Consider the following 16,922-nt stretch of genomic DNA (forward strand, 5'->3'; position numbering starts at 1 on the left):
CACCCGAACCTTGCTTCAGCTGGGTATATTCTGTGATGGTTTGCGGGTGCATTAATCTTCTCTCTCCTCTCACTGCTCTGCACCTGTCCCTGGACCTGAAGTTCACACAGCACTGGCTGCTATTCAAGAGTTTATATACTGGCAAGCAGCAGATCAAAGGGCACCACAGAACACAAAAAAAAATCTGACTTAATTTTCTTTAGCATTATGTTTTTTATGTGTTTTGTTGTTTTTGGTAATTTCTCAATGAGATTTTAAGCAGCACTAATCAATTTTACCTCATTTGAAAGCTCAGAAATTCACAATCTATTTTAATGCTTTTCTAACCAAACTTGTATTTGTATTTGCCTCTATGCTGTGACTCCATTGTGTGTCTACGTTTACCAGACAAACCTGTCTTGTCTTAAATTAATTAGGCAAACTATCAACCTCTCACCAGTTTTTATAAACATTCTTCACCTTAATATTAATATTTTCTCAGGAAACTGATAATAATCTGTATTTTTGTCTGTGCTTATCTTCTGTCACTTGTTTTCCTTTATCAGCTCCAACTGACCTTTGGGAGAGCACCGGCCAGGAAGTGGCCTCTGCGCTCCAGGCTCTGGGCCTGCCAATTGATCCAGTGGTTACCATGGAAACTGATGATGGAGCTCGTGAGGCACTAAAAGTGGTCAGAGAAGCTGACAAGGTCAAAGGTCAGAGCTGACAGATGACCAAGCTGCTGTTGGATAAACATTAATGTCTTCATATGAACCATCCGTTTGTGTCGGAGTCGTTACAGAGAAGATTTAAAACATTTAATCATAATTAATTATAAATGAACTTCATCCAGAAACCAGGAACAACAACAAAACATCTCACATTAAACTGTTTCAATAGAATCACATTTACAATGTTACCTGTTTTTATTCTTTATGTTATAGTGGTGATCATGTGCATGAGCTCTGTCCTGATTGGTGGAGAGCATCAGAGAAGACTCCTATTGGCTGCTCTGGACATGGGAATGATTTCTGATGGTTATGTGTTTATACCGTACGACGCACTTCTATACGCCATGCCGTACCAGGTAACTGATTAAGAGTGAGTGATGAATCTGTCTGTAGTTCCAGCTGTGACCTGAGGAGGTGCTGCTGTTGATGTTTGAGCAAAACAAAGACACAGTGAAATAAACTTTATCACCAATGATAAAACAGATTATAACTGATCACAACACTATGACAGTTTATATGTGAAGTTAGTTTAAGATGGACCAGAAGTGTTACCTGGTTCACTCTCTGTCCAATCAGGACACAGTATTCCCTCAGCTGACCAACAGTACGCAGCTTCGTCACGCCTACTCCGCTGTCCTGACTGTTACCATGGCGTCAGACCAGAGTTTCTATGAAGCTTTTCGTCAAGCGCAAATGAGCCGAGAGATCCGGACGACGGTCAGTGCTACAGAGGTAAATAGTACTACACAACAAATACACAAGTACTACACAGCAACAATCAGCCAAGAGATCTGGGCTAGTACTAACACAACGGCAATGAGCCTGAGTTATATAAAAACCTATTTTCAAATAAGTTATGACACTGTATAAAAACTGAATATAATGATTTGTAAATAACTGTGAATCTATATTTGATATTTTCTAAGTCTCAAAAATGTGTGTTCTGCTGGGAAAATATAGAACTATGAGGTATTTAAAATATAGCGGAGCTTGGATATTAAGTGAATTATTCTCTGGAAGTTGCGTCATTCCAGCTGGACTTCCTTCTTGTTAGGTCAAAATGTTTTACTACTCATCAAATAGCTTCTTCAGTCTCAGCATACTTGGTTAAAAACACAAATTAATGCTCCAGATGGATGAAAGGACACCTGCTAACCAAACCTGGAGTATAAATTAGTGTCTCTAACCAACCATCTTCAGACTGAAGAAGCTACTTGATAAGTAGTGAAACTTCCAGAGAACTTCACCTGGACGACAGACCGATATAAGAGCTTTTTATTCATTTAATTGTTCAATTCTGGATTTTACAGGGAGCCAATGGAGAGAAGCTAACGTAGGAGAAATATGATCTCTCTTGCTAATTCCAGTCAGGACTCTGGCTGCAGCATTTTGGATTAACTGGAGGCTTTTTTATGAGTTATTGGGACAAACTATTAATAGTGATAAATTAAGTACTTTTGATTATTTTCACTAAAAATCGTTTTTTTTAAGCACTTGTTTTGTCCTCTTTTCAACAATGACTGTATATCATCTAGACTCTATATGTGTTTAGCTTTGCTTCAGTTTTGAAAGAGACATTCTTCACATTGTTGTTTGAGAGACGATTTCTGCTCCTTTGTCATATTGAGATTGTGATTAATGTGTGAACAATTTCAACAAACTAACAAGATCCCAAATAGCAAACTGTAAATCGCATGCACAGTCTTGAAAATTGTGTGTTCCGTTTGTGGGTGTTTTGCAGGTGATATAATAAGACAAATTGTGTAATTGACAACAACTTCAAACATGGTGGAGGCCATATTGAAATGGGTTTGTGTGTTTCACTGGTGTCTGTCATGGAGAATTTGTAGTATTACAGGAATTTCAATATGGCCTCCACCATGTTTTTGTATGAATATTTTCTGTAAGGTCTTAAACCTTACACTGTAAAGTGCCTTGAGATAACTTCTGTTGTAAATTGGTGCTATACAAATAAAAAAACATTTGAATTGAAGAAACCATTAATTGAAAGGTCGTTCCTATAACTCTCAGGAAACCAGCTGCATAAAAGTCATGTTTAGGGGTGAGCATCACATATGTACACATCCTCTATGCATCAAGAAGAACTGTAAACAACAATGTAAAATAACTGGAAAAATGACAGCATGCACAATACTCTGGTGGTACCAGCACCACACAGTCGACACCAAGGAAAACTGTTCAGCTCAGTGATCCCACGATGGTGGAATGAGCTGCCTATCTCTGCACGCTCAGCCACCTCACTTGCAATCTTTAAAAAACTGCTGAAAACAGAACTCTTTTGCATCTTCCTTTGCACTTTGCACAAAAAAAAAAAAAAAAATTCTACCCTTTCTTTCTAACATCTCTTGAAACAGAAACACTTTTTCGATAGCACTCTGCTTTGATGTTGTCTCTCCTTGACTTAGATTTTGTTTGCTTGCCTTGTTCCTCACTTGTAAGTCGCTTTGGATAAAAGCGTCTGCTAAATGACTAAATGTAAATGTAAATGTAAATATTCATTGCTTATCAGGACACCTAGTCTTTAATATCTTTACCTACTTTTGACAAAGTATGTGCAGTATGCATTAAGATCCTGGGTTCCTCTAATGAACATTGACATTTTCCTTTTTTGCTCAGACTGTTCTTCTTCAAAGTTGCAGTTGGTGTACAAGTTTATCACATAACAAAGATTTTCAATTCTAAATCTAATGTCAAACAGACTGTGTGATGGTTTGTCCTGAACTATGTCTGCAGGTGTCTCCACTGTTTGGCACCATCTTTAACATGGTGTACTTCGTTGCGAAGTCAGTGGAGGAACGTCGTCAGGCAGGAGGTGGACACTGGGTGACAGGTGAACAGCTCGTCCAGTCAGACGGAGGCTTTGATTTCCAGGGCTTCAGTCAGGTGAGAAAAGTTTTCAATTTTACTGTGAAATGGTTTAATTACTACAGCAAAGTAATTCAATTCAATTCAATTCAATTCAATTCAATTCAATTCAATTCAATTCAGTTTTATTTGTATAGCACCAATTCACAACAAAAGTTATCTCAAGGCAGTTTATAAGGTCTAAAACCTTAAACACTGTAGAGTATAATTATATAAAAAATTATATTTAAAAAATTCCCATTTGAGCAAACTTTAGGCAACAGTGGAGAGAAAAAACTCCCCTTAGAGGAAGAAACCTCCAACAGAACCGGACTCATAGTGGGCGGCCATCTGCCTCAACCGGTTGGGGTGAGTGGAAAGAGAAGAGAGAAAAGAACAGCAGGCAATAAGACAACAAAAAGCAGCAAGAACATGGGGCAGGTCAACTGGATTCTGGAGATGTACAGCTCCAGGCCGAGGATACGTACACAGGAGAACAGAGAGAGGGAGACAGAGGGGAGGAAACACAACTACAGGAGAGAGAAGACACAAAGTTAATGACATGAAATGGTAAAATTTGAATGGATAGAGGAGAAAGGAGAGAGGAGAGGAGCTCAGTGTATCAGTAGAGGTCCCCCAGCAGACTAAGCTATATCAGCAGAACTAATTGGAAAACGTTTTGGAGAAAACCTAGGCTGATTAGAAGAGACGACATCCATCCCACTGTAGATGGTTCGTCTCTACTCTCTAGAAATATGTCAGAGTTTATTAGACGACCTAAACCCTGACATGTCAGAGTGGAGCCCAGGACGCAGAGACGCAGTCTTACACACCTCTCTGCAGCTTCCTTACAGCCGTCACCCCCCAAAACTACCATAACCCCATAGAGACAGTGTCTGCTCCCCGACTACCTAAATTATTTATACCAAGAACCAACAAGAGGAGTGATTCATAAGAACCTAATAAAAATAAAGAACAAAGTAAAAAGACATCAATCAAATGTGGACTGTTAAATTTCAGATCTCTCTCGTCTAAATCCCTGTTAGTAAATGATTTGATAACTGACCATCAAATAGACTTATTCTGTCTTACTGAAACCTGGCTGCAGCAGGATGAATATGTCTCTCTGAATGAGTCAACCCCCTCAAGTCATATTAATTATCATGTTCCTAGAAGCACAGGTCGGGGTGGAGGAGTAGCAGCAATCTTCCACTCAAGTTTGTTAATCAATCCCAGACCTAAACATAGTTTGAATTCATTTGAGAGCCTCACTCTTAGCCTCTCTGATCCTAACTGGAAAAATCAAAAACCAGTCCTGTTTGTTATTGTGTACCGTCCTCCTGTCCCTTACTCTGAGTTTTTAACTGAATTCTCAGAGTTTCTATCTGATTTAGTTCTTAGTGCAGATAAAGTCATTATAGTGGGTGACTTTAATATCCATGTAGATGTTGATGATAACTGCCTCAACACTGACTTTAATTCTCTATTAGACTCTAAATGTAAATAAACCCACTCACTGTTTTAATCACACCCTTGATCTTATTCTGACATACAGTGTGGAAGTTGATCAGTTAGTAGTTTTTCCCCAAAACCCTCTTTTATCTGACCATTTCTTAATTACGTTTGAATTTACAGTACCAGACTTTACTAAACCTACAGATAAGATTCACTACAGTAGATGTTTATGTGGAAATGCTGTTGACAAATTTAAGGAACTGATTCCATCTTTTATTTCAGAGCCATGTACCAACACAGAGGAAGGCAGTTATTCAACGTTACTCCAGCATAAGTGGACTATCTTGTTAATAGTACTGGTGCTTCACTTGGAACAATACTTGATACTGTTGCTCCTCTGAAAAAGAAACTAGTGAGTCAGAGGAAGTTAGCTCCATGGTACAATTCACAAATCCGTAGCTTAAAGCAGAAATCACGTAAGTTGGAAAGGAGGTGGCGTTCCACCAATTTAGATGAATATTGCCTAGTCTGGAAAGATAGTTTAATAATATATATAAAAAACCCTCCGTAAAGCTAGAACTTCATATTACTCCTCATTAATAGAGGCAAATAAGAACAACCCTAGGTTTCTTTTCAGCACTGTAGCCAGGCTGACAAAGAGTCGTAGCTCGGTTGAGCCTAGTATTCCCTCAACTCTCAGCAGTAATGACTTCATGAATTTCTTTACAGATAAAATCATAACTATTAGAGAAAAAAATGATCAGATCATCCCTGCATATAGCATGGACTGTACAACAACTCTAGATCCACGCTCGTACTTAGACTGCTTCCTCCCCGTAGATCATTCTGAATTAATTTCAGTAATTAATTCCTCTAAACCATCAACATGTCTCTTAGATCCCATCCCGACTAGACTCCTCAAGGATGTCTTACCTTTGATCAGCACGTCCATATTAGATCAGATCAATCTATCTTTACAAATAGGCTACGTACCACAGGCTTTTAAGGTTGCTGTAGTCAAGCCTCTACTCAAAAAGCTTACTCTGGACTCAGGGGTCTTAGCGAATTACAGACCAATATCCAGTCTGCCCTTTATCTCTAAAATCCTTGAAAAGGTTGTTTATGAGCAATTGTACGACCACCTGCGTAGCAATAACTTGTATGAAGATTTCCAGTCATGATTCCAGCCTCATTGCTGCTGGTGTTTCCCCCGTGCTTTTATTTTGGCAACTTCCTGTTTCCTCTTCCCAGTCTGATCACATGCACTCACCTGATTGGTTACACCTGGTTTCCCCCCACAGTATAAATACCGGCCTGCTCACCTGTTTCCCCTGCCAGATAGTCTGTTCTTGACACCCGGACACTATCCAGCATTTCTTGTGGACTGATTTATTTGGATTTTTCAGACTCTGCCTGTTCTGGACCCCGTCTCTTGCCTGACCCCCTGGTACTGTGAGTTCTGTTTATTCCCTGTCTTGCCCCCTGCTCACGGTACCAGACCTGTACCTGGACCTGTACCCCTGTACCCTGTCTACCCTGGATTCCCCCTCATTGGACCAACCTGACCTGACCCTGCTTCCCCTCTGGTTCAGTGAGTTTTCCCTGTGGTCTGTTTGCTCCCTCGTTGTTCCCTTCCCTGCTCTGTTTTGGTTTGGATCTCCCTGTGTGTCGACCTGGATTGTTTTACTGTTGTGGATTTTGCCTGTTGGATTTATCCCTGAACTGCCTTCTTGTGTATGACCCGGATTACCCTTGACCTCTGAGTTAGCCCTGTGGACTATTTCTTCGTGGTGCTTGTGTGACTCTTGTGTGACTCTTGTGTGACTGTCCTGAACTTTCTCCATTCTGTCCATGTGCTCTCTGTTGGTCGGCCATCTTGGTTTTTGACATTGTCCTCCATTCTGTCCATGTGCTCTCTGTTGGTCGGCCATCTTGGTCGTGACGTCACTTCCGGTTTTCACCCAGTCCACCATACTCACCCAACGTCATCTCCTTGCATCTAGTGACTGTTTCATCCAATTCATTCATTTACCCTGTTCTGTCAATATAAACAAAGATTGACTACCCAGTTCTGTCCTGTCGGATTTCTGGCCATGGAGTCCAACCTCCAGCTCATGACAGAACTATCTGGCCACAAAATGACTCCGTCAGAGACCTGGCCTGGGGGGGACTTACCTACCCGCCCAGTTACCGGGAGGAGTACTCGTACCTGGATGATGATGATGATGATGATGATTACCTGGATTCTCCGTATTACGGTACACGACTGGCTATTGCCCCAAGACCGGTCAGTTACATTAAATCCAGGTACCTGCGGCGGTTCCACCAGAAGCGGTGGAATCTCCAGACCTCAGCTCCAGTTTCGGATACCACGGGCAAGGCCGCCTCAGCCCCAGCTTCGGCTCCCGCTCCGGTTCCAGTTCCGGATTCCATGGCCAAGGTCGCCTCAGCTCCAGCTCTGGTTCCTGTCTCAGCACCAGCTTCAGTCCCTGCCACCGCGGCTCCTGTTCCAGCCATCGCAGCTGCTCCAGTCAGAGCCTCGGCTCCTGTTCCAGCCATCGCAGCTGCTCCAGTCACAGCCTCGGCGCCTGTTCCGGCCACCGCAGCTGCTCCAGCTGCTCCAGCCCCAGCTCCTTCAGTTGCGGCCACCGCAGCTGCTCCAGCCCCAGCTCCTTCAGTTGCGGCCACCGCAGCTGCTCCAGCCCCAGCTCCTTCAGTTGCGGCCACCGCAGCTGCTCCAGCCCCAGCTCCTTCAGTTGCGGCCACCGCAGCTGCTCCAGCCCCAGCTCCTTCAGTTGCGGCCACCGCAGCTGCTCCAGCCCCAGCTCCTTCAGTTGCGGCCACCGCAGCTGCTCCAGCCCCAGCTCCTTCAGTTGCGGCCACCGCAGCTGCTCCAGCCCCAGCTCCTTCAGTTGCGGCCACCGCAGCTGCTCCAGCCCCAGCTCCTTCAGTTGCGGCCACCGCAGCTGCTCCAGCCCCTACTGTCGCCACCACAACGTCTCCGGTTCCGGCCTCCGCTCCCGCTCCTGTCATCATGGCGGACGTCGCTCCCGCTCCTGTCATCATGGCGGACGTCGCTCCCGCTCCTGTCATCATGGCGGACGTCGCTCCCGCTCCAACTGTGTCTGCTGATCCTGCTGTCGGTGTTGCTGCCGCCGCCTTGACACCTGCCCAATCCCCGGGTTCGCCTACATCAAGGGGATTGGCACTGTTCCTACAGGTTCCAGCTCCAGTCACAGTAGCAACACAATCTCCAAGCAGGCCAAAATCAAGGGCATCACTGTCGCTTCCTCTCCAGTCGCCTGCTCCTGCAGCCGCCTCTGCGGCTCCTGCTCCTGCAGCCGCCTCTGCGGCTCCTGCTCCTGCAGCTGCTCTCATCTCTGATCCTGCAGCCTTTCAGGATCTGGTCCCGCTTGCCACGGCCGCTTCTGCTGTTCCAGTTGCCATCATCGCTCCTGCAACCGTCGCCACCCCAGCTACGGTTCCTGTCATGGCTCCATCTCCTGTCACCGCAGCCATCCCGGCTCCTGTCTTCGCTCCTGGCTCCGTTCCTGCTCTTGCTGTCACCACAGTCGCGGCTACCCTGGTTGCTGTAGTCGCTGCCGCCCTGGTCAAGGCAACTAATCCAGTCCGGTACCCAGACACATCAACACTGAGGTCATCTTCACCACCTGTCCTGTCTCCAGGCGGGTCGACGCAGAGGTCGTCGTCGCCGCCCCCCCAGCCTGTCCTGTTTCCGGCCGGGTCGACGCCTACCCAGCCTGTCCTGTTTCCGGGCGGGAAGACGCAGAGGTCGTTGTCGTCTCTTCTGTGTACGCCGACGCCCTCCGGTCAGCGGATCTCCTGGCGACGCCTCCGGAACGTCCGCCCGGGGCTCTACTGTCTTCTCGTCTGGCGCCTCCGGGCCGTCTGCCCAGGGTCTTCCTGTCCTGCTTGCCGCATCCCGCTCGTCCGCCTGAGGCTCTCCAGGTCTGCGGCATCCGGGCCCGGTTTCGGTTTCGGTTTTTGACATTTAGAGTACATCATAGTACAGAAACAGCACTGGTGAAGGTCACTAATGATCTTCTAATAGCATCAGACAATGGTCTACTCTTTATACTCGTCATGTTAGATCTTAGTGCTGCATTCGACACTATAGAAGATCACAACATTTTATTACACTGGAACATGTCATTGGAATCAAAGGAACAGCACTAGAGTGGTTTAAATCATATCTATCAGATAGATTTCAGTTTGTACATGTTAGTGATGAATCTTCGATGCACAGCAAAGTTAGCTATGGAGTTCCACAGGGATCTGTGCTTGGACCGATTCTTTTCACTTTATATATGTCCCCTTTAGGCAATATTATTAGGAAACACTCTATAAATTTCCATTGTTATGCAGATGATACCCAGCTATACTTATCTATGAAACCAGGAGAAACTGATCAATTGGTCAAACTTCAAGCTGCTTAAAAGACATAAAGGCTTGGATGTCCTCCAATAAATCACTTAATCAGGCTCCATCTCATCATAAAGAACTCATAGTTCCATATCTTCCAAGCAGAACTCTACGTTCTCAGGCTGCAGGTTTACTTGTGGTTCCTAGAGTTTCCAAATGTAGAATGGGAGGCAGAGCCTTTAGCTACCAAACCCCTCTCCTGTGGAACCAGCTCCCAGTTCAGGATCTGGAGGCAGACACCCTCTCTACATTTCAGACTAGACTTAAAACTTTCCTTTTTTATAAAGTTTATAGTTAGAGATGGATCAGGTGACTCTGAACCATCTCTTAGTTCTGCTGCTATAGGTTAGTCTGCTGGGGGAACTCTACTGATACACTGAGCTCCTCTCCTCTCTCCTTTCTCCTCTATCCATTCAAATTCTACCATTTCATGTCATTAACTTTGTGTCTTCTCTCTCCTGTAGTTGTTTCCTCCTCTCTGTCTCCCTGTCTCTGTACTTTTCTGCAGGTATCATTGGCCTGGAACTGTACATCTCCAGAATCCAGTCGACCTGCCCAATGTGCTTGTTGTTGTTTTTGTTGCCTGATGTTCCTTTTTCTCTTCTCCTTCCACTCACCCCAACCGGTCGAGGCAGGTGGCCGCCCACTATGAGCCTGGTTCTGCTGGAGGTTTCTTCCTCTAAAGGGAGTTTTTCCTCTCCACTGTTGCCTAAAGCTTGCTCAAATTCAATTCAATTCAATTTTATTTGTAGAGCGCTTTTTACAATTGACATTGTCACAAAGCAGCTTTACACAACCAAAGAACAGTACATGAACAGTGTATGTGTATGAGTCATAATAATGTGATTGTCCCTGATGAGCAAGCCGAGGGCGACAGTGGCAAGGAAAAACTCCCTGAGAAGGCAACAGGAAGAAACCTTGAGAGGAACCAGACTCAACAGGGAAATTGAGTCTGGGAAATGGGATTGTTGGGTTCTCTGTATCATTTTTTGTATAATTATTCTCTGTAAGGTCTTAAACCTTACACTGTAAAGTGCCTTGAGATAACTTCTGTTGTGAATTGGCACTATACAAAAAAAACTGAATTGAACTAAATTGAAATTGCTTTTTACAGTTAGGTACAGAAGTATTTGGACGAATAGTTTTTCAAATATATATTTTTCTTTATACATCAACACAGTAGACCTGAAATTAAACAATCAAGATATGATTAATGTTTATCCCTTAACCATTGCTTTAAGATGCATCACAAAAATATGGCATTTACCATTTAGGAATTAGTCATTTTAAGTACCCCCCTTTTCAGGGGCTTAGTAGTATTTGGACAAATTGACTTAATTTTAAGTATGAAGATGAAAATAATAAACTCAGCTTCAGTTTCCCTTTTCTGTTTTTTCTTTCAGGTGTTGTATGGAGGTAAAGAAGGGCGTGGTCTGCAGGCCAGGTATGTGGTGTTGGACAGTGATGGAGACAGACTTGTTCCGACACACTCACTTGCTCCGACACACACTGATGGCAAAGTTGGAGGGCTGAGATCACTTGGCCGCTCCTTTGTCTTCCCCGGAGGAAAACCCCCCACAGCCAGTTTCTGTTGGTTCAGTCGAGAGGAGGCCTGCACTGGGGGTGAGTTCACTGACTCACAGGGGTTAGAATATAAAGATATTTTTAATCTGATGTTAAACTGTTATTTCTTCTTTCTTTACAGGTGTCGACTTTATGACAATGGTTTTGATCTTCCTGTTGCTCTGTGCTCTGATTGGAGCATTTTTCCATTGGATAAAGTAAGTACACCCTGTGAAGCACATAGTAAATAAAGGTACTTGATCTGGATCAACAATGACAATAATCCTGTGTTTACAGGAAGTACAAGAGAGCAGCAAACATTACCAAACTGATCCTGACTTTGGATGACATAGTCTTCATCGACACTCAAGTCAGCAGGAAGGTCCGACACTCTTACAGAACTACGTAGACCGCGTACGTTCATGACTTCATCAAACATTTCCAGAGTGATGAACTGCTGCTGTTTTTCCTGTAGAAACTAAATGATGAGTCGATCATGAGGAGTCTTCTGGAAATTAAAACTCCGTTCCGTTCGATTGCTCGAAGTTACATTCTGACAACACCAGAGAGCTCCAACATCGGAATACTGGAGGTACACCTGTACTTCTACCTGTATGCACTTGTCTGTTCACCTGTCTCTCCAATTCACTGACTCTGTGCTCTGGTTGTGTTGTTACCAGGGCGACTGGGTTTGGCTGAAGAAGGTGTCTGTTGGAAAGTTGATGACGGCTGTCAATCAACACACCCAGAGTCTGTTCAGTCATGTACGAAACACACTAGATGCACAGTAGACACAGTAGATACACATCTGTGATACAAACTCCCCTTCAAAAGTATTGGAGTCGCAGTGTTTTTTTGTGTTTGCTGGGTTTAAGCTCAAACAATGGTTGTGAGACAAAAGTTGAGAACTTCACATTTGATTTCATTTGATTTACATTTACATTTTGTCATTTAGCAGACGCTTTTATCCAAAGCGACTTACAAGTGAGGAACAAGGCAAGCAAACAAAATCTAAGTCAAGAAGAAACAACATCAAAGCAAAGTGCTCTCGAAAAAGTGTTTCTGTTTCAAGAGATGTTAGAAAGAAAGGGTAGAATTTTTTTTTTTTTTTTTTTTTTTAAGTTTAAAGGAAGATGCGGGAGAGTTCTGTTTTCAGCAGTTTTTTAAAGATTGCAAGTGAGGTGGCTGAGCGTGCAGAGATAGGCAGCTCATTCCACCATCGTGGGATCACTGAGCTGAACAGTTTTCCTTGGTGTCGACTGTGTGGTGCTGGTACCACCAGTCGACGTTCCCTGGTTGAGCGCAGTGGACGGGAGGGGATGTAGACCTGAACGATTGAATTGAGATAAGATGGAGCTGTGGAGTTAACCACTCTGTAGGCAAGAGACAGAGCTTTGAACCTGACCCTTGCAGCCACAGGAAGCCAGTGCAAAGATCTGAAGAGCGGTGTGACATGAGACCTTTTAGGTTGATTAAAAATTAGGCGTGCTGCCGCATTTTGGATCATCTGGAGGGGTTTGGTCGTGGATGCCGGTAAACCCATCAGTAGTGCATTGCAGTAATCCAGACGAGATAAGATCAACGCCTGTACAATGAGTTGGGTTGTGTACTCCGTCAGATAGGGTCTGATCTTTCTGATATTGTGGAGGGCATATCTACACGACCTAGCGACTTTGGCGATGTGATCTGTGAAGGTCAGCTGGTCGTCAATGATGACCCCCAGGTTTCTGGCTGACTTAGTAGGGGCAATCACCGCAGATCCAATGTTAATGCTGATGTTGTGTTGAGTTGAAGGTCTGGCAGGGAAGACTAGAAGTTCAGTTTTGGGTATGTTGAGTTGAAGGTGTCTTTTTCTCATCCAGGCAGAGATGTCAGAGAGACAGGCAGAGATGCGAGATGAGACAGTTGAGTCATCCAGCGGAAAAGACAGGAAGAGCTGTGTGTCATCTGCATAGCAGTGATAAGAAAAGCCATGAGAATGGATGATAGAGCCTAGAGAAGAAGTATAGATTGAAAAAAGAAGAGGACCAAGGACTGAGCCCTGCGGTACACCGGTGGAGAGGTTATGAGAGTCAGAGACACGGCCCTGCCAGGATACCTTAAAGGTTCGTTCGGACAAGTATGACTGAAGCCAGGCTAGAGCTGATCCAGAGATGCCCAGGTCTGAGAGAGCAGTCATGAGAATCTGATGGTTCACAGTGTCAAAGGCTGCAGATAGATCTAATAGAATAAGGACAGAAGATTTACCTGCAGCTTTTGCCACCCGTAGGGATTCCACAACAGTCAGAAGTGCCGTCTCTGTGGAGTGACCACTCTTGAAGCCAGACTGATTGACATCAAGGAGGTTATTCCGGGAAAGAAAGTCAGAGAGTTGATTGAAGGCTGCACGTTCCAGAGTCTTGGCCAGGAATGAAAGAAGAGAGACTGGTCTGTAGTTCTCCACAAGGGAGGGATCCAGAGAAGGCTTCTTCAACAGTGGAGTAATCTGGGCCTGCTTGAACGAGGTGGGAAAGGTGCCTGTTGTGAGAGAGGTGTTGATGATCTGTGTAATGGCTGGTATTAGTGTTGGTGCGATAGCTTGAAGAAGAGTAGAGGGGATCGGATCCAGAGAGCAGGTGGTCGGGCGATTGGAGAGGAGGAGAGTGGATACATCGTCCTCTGACAGTGTTGAAAAAGTGAAGTGAGATGCATCGTCAGGTTTAGTAAGCAGAATGTCATTGTCAGGAGGAGTGAACTGGGAGCTGATGGCTGCCACCTTGTTGGTAAAAAAGGAGGCAAAGTCGTCAGCTGTGAGACAGGTGGGTGGTGGAGGTGGAGGTTTGCTGTAGGGTTGGTGTCTTTGTTGTGAGGCCAGTACAATTCATATCTCGATACACTGATACATTAGAGACGCATGCGAATATTCACAAACCAATCATGATGCGATGGGATTCGGTATGATCTTTGTGTGTAAAACCAATTGTCTGATTTGATCCCACAGATACGTTTACAGCCTCAGCCTCCACCTCGTTTCTTGTGCTTAACCACGGTGCTCAGATGCATCTGCATCACTAGTTAATGTAAAGTCGTCCCGATTTAGGAGAAATTAAATATTATAAATATAATTTATAATATGAAATTGTATGTTTACTGCTGTACTACCAGTGCGTGTGCATTGTGTCTTCATGTGTTTGTTTATTGGAACATGTGACTGACAGGTGTTTCTAGTTATCAAGGTGTGCTCTGTCAGACTGACAAACAATAACTAGCTTTGAATGACTAGTCTTGGTTTTAGCCTTGGGTTTTACCTGTGAAGACTGTAATTGTTGCAGCCATTTTGAATAACAGAAAAGAGAGTAAACAATCGGAGGCCCTTCACAAACACTAGACATAGAAATTACAACAATTTACAATGTGAAAAGAAGTAAAACAACAACAGCTCATGGCAGAAGCATGTGGGAGCTGTGAAGAAAAATCCAAAATGTCAGTGAAATCAGCAACAACCTCCACACAATAAGATTGTAGGTATCAGATTCAATACACAAATTGCAGAATCAGAAAGCCAGGAGCTGATGAGATCAAGATGAACTTCCACGAACGTGATGGAAAGACCAAAGTTTGGAGGACTATCAAACTGGGAGGGGCTTCAACTTGCAGCAAGACAACGACCGAAAACACTCAACTCAACATGAGACTTGATCAGAGGAAAACAGTGAAAGGTTTTAAACTGGAAAGTCGATCACCAGAACTTAACCAACTGAACATGTTTTACCTGCTGAATAGGAAATTAGGGTAAAACTCCCAAAACAAAGAAATGAAGGAGGCTGCTGTGAAAGTGTTGAGAAGCAAATCTAAAGAAGAATAATGTTAATAACTGTTTGATGTCAGTGAGTCACAGATATGAGTTATTCAAACAAGAGATTGAAAACCCAATTATTTTAAATGTTTCATATATTTTTCCTCTATTCTGACAGTTTAGTATAGTACAAATGATGTTTATGATATTTTGACTTATTGATAAATCAGAATAAAATGTTGACAATGTAAACATATACAAATGTTCATACATGTACTGTCTCTTGTCCAGTTGAGGGAGATGCGACATGAGAACCTGAATTTGTACCTGGGTCTGTTCATGGACTGTGGGATCTTTGCTCTGGTGGTTGAACACTGTCCTCGAGGAAGTCTGGCTGACCTGCTGGCGGACAGTAACATGAGGCTGGACTGGATGTTTAAGTCTTCCTTGCTAATGGATCTCATCAAGGTACTGCAGAGACACTTTTACTAGTAGTTATAATAATAATAAATCATAATCCTCAGACCTCAACACAAACCTATGGTTGGGGGTTGGAGATTGTTCATGACTCTGCTGATCCTTTCATCGACTGAGCCAACATCAGTCTATCACGCAGGAACTTCCTGTCCAACTTTCAAAGTTAAAATCGGAAGGTGTCTGAGTTTCAATCTTTTTATCTCTTAAAGAGATTAAAGCTTAAGTCAATGAGACACAAAGATTAAGGTTTTATGTCTTCAATGACAAATCTTCATATTTCAGTTTCTAGTCTCTGACTGTGATCAAAGCTTTATAATCTTTATTTAATGGTAACAAAAATCTGTCTGTGTGTGTTTCAGGGAATGAAGTACCTTCATCTGCGAGGTTTAAGTCATGGGCGTCTGAAGTCCACAAACTGTTTGGTTGATGGACGTTTTGTCCTGAAGGTCACTGACTATGGTCTCCCCATGATCCTTTACTCTCAGAACCTGAACCTTCCTGAGGATCCCCAGGGTAAAATCATTTAAACAAGATGTTTTTCATTGAGTGGAATATCACTTTATACTATTTTTTTTATTTAAATGTATTTAAATATTTTTATCTTGAATTATGTTCATCTGAGAATTTAAATTTGAAAGTCGAAAGTTTAGTTTCTTCTGCTGAAGTTGAACAGATTGGTCGTCTACTTGGCTCTTCACCTTCCTGTCTCTTCCACCTTCCTGTCTCTCAGAGCTGCTGTGGACGTCACCGGAGCTCTTGAGGAATCCAGTCCGAGGAGGTTCGTTTGCTGGAGACGTCTTCAGTTTCTCCATCATCACACAGGAAGTGATCTCACGAACACAGCCGTATGCCATGATGGACATGCCTGCTCACGGTGAGACAGGAACTATAACTGTCTTTGGTTACCTGTCACCACTTGTCTGTTACCTCCCTGATTACCTGTCTGTCTGTCAGAGATCATAGATCGTCTGAAGAACCCTCCACCTCTGTGCAGGCCGATCATCTCGGTGGACGAAGCTCCTGACGACTGTCTCAGTCTGATGAATGAATGTTGGAACGAAGACCCCAACAAGAGGCCGAGCTTTGATGACATTTTCAAACAGGTGAGATTCAATTCAGTTCAATTTATAAAGCGCCAAATCACAACAGAAGTAATCTCAAAACACTTTAGAATGTTTGAGACATTACAGAGTATAATTGTTTAAAGAATTACATAGAAAAAAAATGTCTCAATGGTGCCCTACCTCTCTGAGCTCCTGCACTCCTGCTTCCACCACGGTCATTTACAGTGGCAAGAAAAAGTATGTGAACCCTTTGGGATTACATGGAGTTTTGCATGAATTGGTCATAAAATCTGCTCTGATCAAAAACACAGTCTGCTGAAAATACTACACAAACATTATATGTTTTCATGTTTTTATTGAACATAACATGTAAACATTCACAGTGCAGGGTGGAAAAAGTATGTGAACCCCTAGCCTAATGACGTCTTCAAGAGCTAATTGTAGCCAAGAGTAGCCAACCTTGAGTCCAATCAGTGTGATGATATTGGATGTGTTGCTGAAAGATGTCCTGCCCTTAAAAACCCACACCAGTTTTGGGTTTACTGTTGCAGCACTGTTGCTACTCTCCCT

At 43.6% G+C, this 16,922-nt stretch overlaps 1 protein-coding gene across 1 annotated transcript in view; it reads left to right on the forward strand.

The window, feature by feature from the left end:
- Positions 1–481: 481 nt before the first annotated feature.
- Positions 482–16,922, forward strand: part of LOC113159992 (retinal guanylyl cyclase 2-like) — a gene marked incomplete at its 5' end in the record, with an annotated part of 42,864 nt that continues 26,423 nt past the window's right edge. Inside the window, 13 exons of the mRNA XM_026356996.1 lie at positions 482–695; positions 924–1,066; positions 1,287–1,442; positions 3,465–3,614; positions 10,877–11,096; positions 11,179–11,254; positions 11,334–11,418; positions 11,512–11,628; positions 11,717–11,800; positions 15,103–15,279; positions 15,648–15,801; positions 16,019–16,162; positions 16,243–16,391. Of these exons, the coding sequence (XP_026212781.1) occupies positions 482–695; positions 924–1,066; positions 1,287–1,442; positions 3,465–3,614; positions 10,877–11,096; positions 11,179–11,254; positions 11,334–11,418; positions 11,512–11,628; positions 11,717–11,800; positions 15,103–15,279; positions 15,648–15,801; positions 16,019–16,162; positions 16,243–16,391 (1,869 nt within the window). The remainder of the gene's footprint in view (positions 696–923; positions 1,067–1,286; positions 1,443–3,464; positions 3,615–10,876; positions 11,097–11,178; positions 11,255–11,333; positions 11,419–11,511; positions 11,629–11,716; positions 11,801–15,102; positions 15,280–15,647; positions 15,802–16,018; positions 16,163–16,242; positions 16,392–16,922) is intronic.

This window comes from Anabas testudineus, unplaced genomic scaffold (genome assembly GCF_900324465.2).
Source record: "Anabas testudineus unplaced genomic scaffold, fAnaTes1.2 Contig205arrow_ctg1, whole genome shotgun sequence".
Classification (NCBI taxonomy): Eukaryota; Metazoa; Chordata; class Actinopteri; order Anabantiformes; family Anabantidae; genus Anabas; species Anabas testudineus.